General features: G+C 26.1%; 1 protein-coding gene across 1 annotated transcript; it reads left to right on the forward strand.

The window, feature by feature from the left end:
• Nucleotides 1-4561: 4561 nt before the first annotated feature.
• On the forward strand, nt 4562-4762 carry NEUTE1DRAFT_55178 (uncharacterized protein; the record flags this gene model as incomplete). Its single annotated transcript, XM_009857753.1, has 1 exon — nt 4562-4762. A coding segment is annotated over one exon (201 nt), but the record flags the coding sequence as incomplete, so codon positions are not given.
• Nucleotides 4763-6438: the final 1676 nt, after the last annotated feature.

A 6438-nucleotide genomic window follows, 5' to 3' on the forward strand; every position in this document is an offset into this window, starting at 1 on the left:
CTATTTAGGGGTCTACTTAGTCAATCTTTAATATTATTTAGTTTAACCTTTAAACTTAATCAAATAGTAATAAAGTAGTAAAGAAAGGGGATTACTAAAGAAGTAAAAAATATAAATACTTAGTTTAAAAGGGCAAAAGTTAAATAATAGTTAATAAGTCTAATAAATTATTATTAGACCTAACGTATCTCCCCCCTCAATGAAAGTAAGAAACGTAAGAAATAATAAGGCCGGTTTGAAACTAAACTATAGGTACTATTTATTATACGAAGATATACTTTATTAGTAATAATAATAGAAAATAATAAAGTAAATAACTAATTACTAGATAGAGCAATAGTATATAACGATTAATAATAATCTTATTAAAGGAAATTGAAAATAAGAACTATTACAAGCCTCAACCTAGGACCTTGTATACAACTTTACTAAATATAAGTAAGATAGATGTAAGGTTAGTATAATATTAATTAATAATCTATTAACCTTAATAGAGGTTAATAGAACGAACACTCTTATATAACAAACTATACGCTCTAGTAAGCAGCTGCTATAACAAGATAGAGTATTTAGGTATCTACTAAGAATGCCTCACAACACCGTCTACCCGCACCTTCTCTAAACTAGAAGTTGTAAGGTATATAAGAAGGAAGGTAAGAGCGACCGGCTAGAGTAAGAGCGACCGGCTATATATAAAGTCGTTTAGCGGGGTTTATTTAGGGGGTTATATACCTATAGCCGGGCTTGCAACTATATATAAGGTTACTCAATAGGGTCTATTTAGGGGGTTATATACCTATAACCGGACTTACGACTATATATAGGGTTATTTAGTAGGGTCCGTTTAGGGGGTTATATACCTATAGCCGGGCTTGCGACTGTATATAGGGTCGTTTAGTAGGGTCCGTTTAGGGGATTATACGCCTATAGTTAAGTATAGGGTCGTTTAATAATATTTATTTAAAGGGTTATACGCTTGTAGCTAAGTATAGGGTCGCTTAATAATACTTATTTAGAAAGTTATACGCTTATAGCTAAGTATAGGGTTACTTAATAATATTTATTTAGAGGGTTATACGTTTATAGCTAGGTATAGGGTCGCTTAATAATATTTATTTAGAGAGTTATACGCCTATAACCAAGCTTGCGACCGTATATAAGGGTTATATAGTAGGTTATATACTTGTAATTAGGTATATAATTATAAAGTAAGTTTAATTAGAAGACTTTATATTTATTATAAGGCTCAATTCTATAGGAAGGATATTAGAATTTTTATTTTAATACTTTTCTATAGTATATTATTTTTAAATAACTTTTATTAAGTATAGTAATATATATAATTATAGAGGTTAAGGCGTAAGCTAGCCTATAATTAAGTTCCTAGCTAATATTAAGTATTAGGAGAATATTATAGGGTTTCTTTATTATTTAAAAAACTAATTAAAGTTAAAAAATTATAATATAACATTACTACCTTAGGCCCGTCCTCTAAACAGTATTTAAGAAGATCCTTTAGAATAAGCTTTATATTACAATACTGAATAATATAACTTAGCACCCTTAGCGTCCCGGTACTAAAGTCTAGCCGTCCCTTAATTATACCTCCACTTAGCTTATATATATAGTCCGAGAGTAGAATTTTCGCTACTCTCTTTTAATATTCTCCTCTTCGTACAATATTACATCTTCTCTAAGTCCCTTCTAGTCAGTATTATAATAGTATATTATACCTTTTCTACTAATTAATAACCTAATAATTAAAATCGTTTTACCTCGATTTAATTTTAAAATCGGTACTAACTTCGCCCCGTCCTAGCCTAATTACGTTATACTTACAATTTAATCCTACTTTATTATAATTATCCTTTAAAAAACCCCTTAGATTTATTATTTTGATATTACTACTATATTTTATTACTATTACGCTACTTATAGAACACCCCCGACTATATAGCTAATTTAGCCCTAATACTTTTAATACTTCTCTTTATACTTTATACTATTATTATTCTTATATTATAATTTTAAATTAAATTATAAACGATTTTATAAGTTTATTATATATAATTATATTTAATTTTAATATAGCGCCCGTTCGCAAAGTAATAGTCCGTATTCTCTTTTATCCTAATATTCTCTCCTTTATTTATAAAGTAGTTAAAAACCTCTTTAAGGATCTTTCTAACTTTACTTCTATTTTAGAAGTAGATTTTAATATTCTTACCTAACTTTAACTCTACTTTACATTTATTAAAGAATATTTCGGTAGGGCCTATAGTAAGTTTTATATTACCCGGTAGGAGGCTTTAAAGGCCTAATAAATAGTTAATTAAATTTAGTATACTATAATTTAGAACTTTATAACCGCTTTTTAAATATAGTAGGACTTTATTAAAATTATAGCGGAGGCCGCTACTATAATTATATAAGTTTAATAAATATAGTAATAATTTACTAAAATTAAAAATTATACTCAGTAGTAGAATAGTAATACTATAGTAATAGTATACTAATTTTAGTAAATTATATATACTTCCGTTACTATCTGTTTATATAGGGCTGAACCCTTAATATTCAATAGTATTAAAATATCCTTATTTAAATATTAGGAAGAATATATTAATTAATAATCCTAATTAATTATTAAATTTATATTCGATTTCGCTACCTACCTAACCCTAACTAACTATATTTTTTATATTTTTTAACGCCTTTCCAGTAATATTTATACCTATATTCGGGCTAAGGTTAATATTATTATGCTTAACTTCTATAATACTTCGGTTTAATTAATTAGGCTTTTTAATTTCTAGGATATTTTTATTTATTTTAATTCTTATTATAGTACTTTAAATATTTATACTAAAATAGTATAGAAAATGGACCGTTTTAAATAGGGTAGTATATTGTTCGTTAATTTTATTATGACTTTTATTAAACTAGCTAATTAATATAAATTCGACGGCTAGCGTTATATTAATATATTTAAGTCTAAAATTAATAACCCCTTCCAAAATACTTTAATTATTATTATAATACGCTTGATGGCTAATAATTTTATTACGTAGGTCGAATTCCTCCGGGTTTTAATTAATAATATTAATAATTACTAGTATTAAAGTAGTAGCTTTTTAATATTATTATAGCCCCCCCCCCCTACTATAAACGTCGGCGACCCTATAATCTTTAATAAAGTAGGCGCTCTTTAGAAGGGCCCTATCTTTTAAATTAAAAAGGACTAACGCTACAAGTTTAATTTATATATATATTATAGTACCCCTAACTATTATACAATAATATATATAGCGAAAATTAAATTAAAGCCTACTAGCTTTATTATTGCTTCTACCCCCCTTTAAGAGGTAGGAAAAATTTAACCTCTAATATAAATTGCTATTAGAAGTATAATTCGAAGGATTTAGAGGATTTATATTTACATTTTATAAGATCTAATACTAATTTCTCTTTTTTGAATTCGCTTCGTTTCGGTACCGGTTCCTTAGTCCTTTATTCTATTATAATTAACTCCGGTTATTCCCTAATAAATTTTATTAATTCCTCTTTCGTATATTATTATAATATCCTTATAATATTATTCTCCTAACTTTATACCCTCTAATTAATTAATAGTTAAAAAAGAGGCGAAATTTTATATGTTTATATTTTATCTTACTTTATTAATTTATTTACGGACCGTTTTACTTTATTTATTTAATTATTTAGCGGTCTAAATATAATCCTCGGCTTCTCTTAATTAAGGAAGTATAATTTAGCGATTGATTAATTTAATAAATTTATAGAATTACTAGGTTTTATTACTATTAAAGCGCCGGCCCTGTTCGACTTTACTTAATATACCCCTTTAAACTTTAAATTTACTAAAATTAACCTTCTAATAATTATATAATTTATAAAGCTTATCCCCCGGGATAAATTCCGGCCTACTACGAAATTAAAACTATTTTACCCCTATTCCCTAATTAGAAGTAAATTATTACTTACTATTAATATACGCCTAAATAACCGTATTTAGCCTTAGAATACTTTCATCCGTATTTTATTTACTATTAATTTTATTCTTTTATATAAAGAGTCTAGTATAGAGGTCTACTGGTATATATTAGACTAACTCTATTACTTTACTAAAGTATAAATAAAAGAACCTCCTAGTTTCGGATTTAATAATTTAATTAATTCTAATTAATTTTTTTACTACCTCAACAACGTTACGTTCCGAATAGTCTTTTAGAATTAATTAATTATATAATTTCTTTCTTAGCCGATTATTAACTATAGGAATTAGGTAGTAAAGGAATTATAGTTCTAAACTATTTTAGTAAAGGAAATTTAGAAATATATTAATAGTAAATTGTTACCGACCTAGTAGGAGATTTTTACGGCCCTTCCTAAATACTTCTAGGGAAAGTAGAAGGCCTTCGACCCTAATATTATTAAAATAATACTATTATACCGCCCTTTCGACTATAAGATCGATTTAATCCTAGGATAAACCCCCTTTTACTACCGCCCCTACCCTATATTCTAAAAAAAACTCTAAGCTATCTATAAATATTTAAATAATTATTTTACTACCGGTTTTATTTATTTAAATTCTTCCCCAGTAGCCGTTCTGGTTCTACTAATTAAAAAGCCGGGCGGAGGTATTTATATTTATATTAATTATAGAGGGTTAAATAATACTACTATTAAGAATAAATACCCTATTTCCCTTATTAGAAAAACTATCGACGCCCTTTAAAAAATAAAGTAATTTAATAAATTTAATATTATAGTAGCCTTTAATTAGCTACGGGTTACTTCTAGGGACGAATAGAAAATAGCCTTTATTATTAAATTCGGCCTATTCGAATACTTCGTTGCGAATTTTAATATAATAAACACCCCTGCCTCTTTTTAATACTATATTAATTACGTCCTATTCAACGTCCCTAATAAATATATTATTACCTATTTAAATAACGTTCTTATTTATAGCGAAATAAAGGTAGAATATAAATACTATTTCGAAAATATTATTTTTCGCTTCTATAAAGCGGGCTTTATTATAGATATTTATAAGTACGAATTCTATAAGTATAAAACTAAATATTTAAATTTAATTATTTCCTAGGATAGTCTTTATATAAACCCGGAGAAAGTAAATATTATATTTAATTAGGGCGCCCCTAAAATATTAAAAAATTTCTAGCGTTTTATTAATTTTATAAACTTTTATTACTATTTTATTAAAAGTTTTTCGAAAATTGTTTAACCCTTAATTATATTAATATTTAAAGATAAATAAACTTTACCCCTACCTCTGGCCTTATAGTTATATTCGAACAATTAAAAGTTATTTTTATTTCGGTATTAATTTTCGCCTATTAAAACCCTAATTAAAAAATTATTATTAAAATAGACGTATTAAATTAAGCTTCTAAGGGCGTCCTATTTTAAATTAATAAGGAAGGGAAATACTACCCTTTCGCTTTCTTCTCCTTTAAATATTCTCTGGCTAAATATAACTATAAGATTTATAATAAAAAATTATTTATTATTATTAAGGTTTTTAAAGAATAGCGTTCTAAGTTTTAAAGTACGAAAGAGCCGGTCGAAGTCGTTATAAACTATAGAAATTTATAATACTTTACCTTTACGAAACTCCTTAATTAGTAGTAAATTAAATAATTCGAATTCCTTAGTAATTTTTACTTTAAAATTATTTACCGCCTTAGAGCCTACGCTATAGTCCCTAATACGCTTTTACGCCTCCCTAGTAGTATTCCGGCCGATAAACGGAATATAAGTAATAATTAGATTATTAATTATATATATATATTCCTATTTAAAGAAAATTAAATCGAGGAATAGAATTCTAATAATATTATAGATAGGTTAACGCTAATAAAATTCTTCATCCTCAATACTAAATCTCCTATTAATAATTATATTAATACAATTTACTTAACTTTTTTAAAATCCTTAATAACCCTTATAATACTTTAAAACCCTAATTGTAATGCGTTTCTAAGATAGCTATAGAAAATTATTAGCGTAATTATAATTAATTATAGGGTAATTTATAATAGGATTTTAATTAGAAATAGGACTTTTATTCCCCTTTACTTTAAAGTTAGGCTCTAAATTCTATAGTATATTTACAATTCCGCCCTAAATAGGTACTTTAAACGATTTAAAACCTATAACCTTATTTAGCGGATTTATATATAGCCAAACCTTTCTTATAATATAATTATCTTTATTTAAAGCTACTATTTCCATATACAAATAAAGAACTCCTACTTCGTACCCCCTAATTTCTTCGAATTATTATTAATCCCTTTTCGTAACTAATCCAATATTTCTATCGACTTTATTAGCCCCCTCCTAATAATAAAAATAAGCGGTTATATTTATACTTATATAATAATTATT

Source organism: Neurospora tetrasperma (assembly GCF_000213175.1).
Source record: "Neurospora tetrasperma FGSC 2508 unplaced genomic scaffold NEUTE1scaffold_81, whole genome shotgun sequence".
NCBI classification, from domain to species: domain Eukaryota; kingdom Fungi; phylum Ascomycota; class Sordariomycetes; order Sordariales; family Sordariaceae; genus Neurospora; species Neurospora tetrasperma.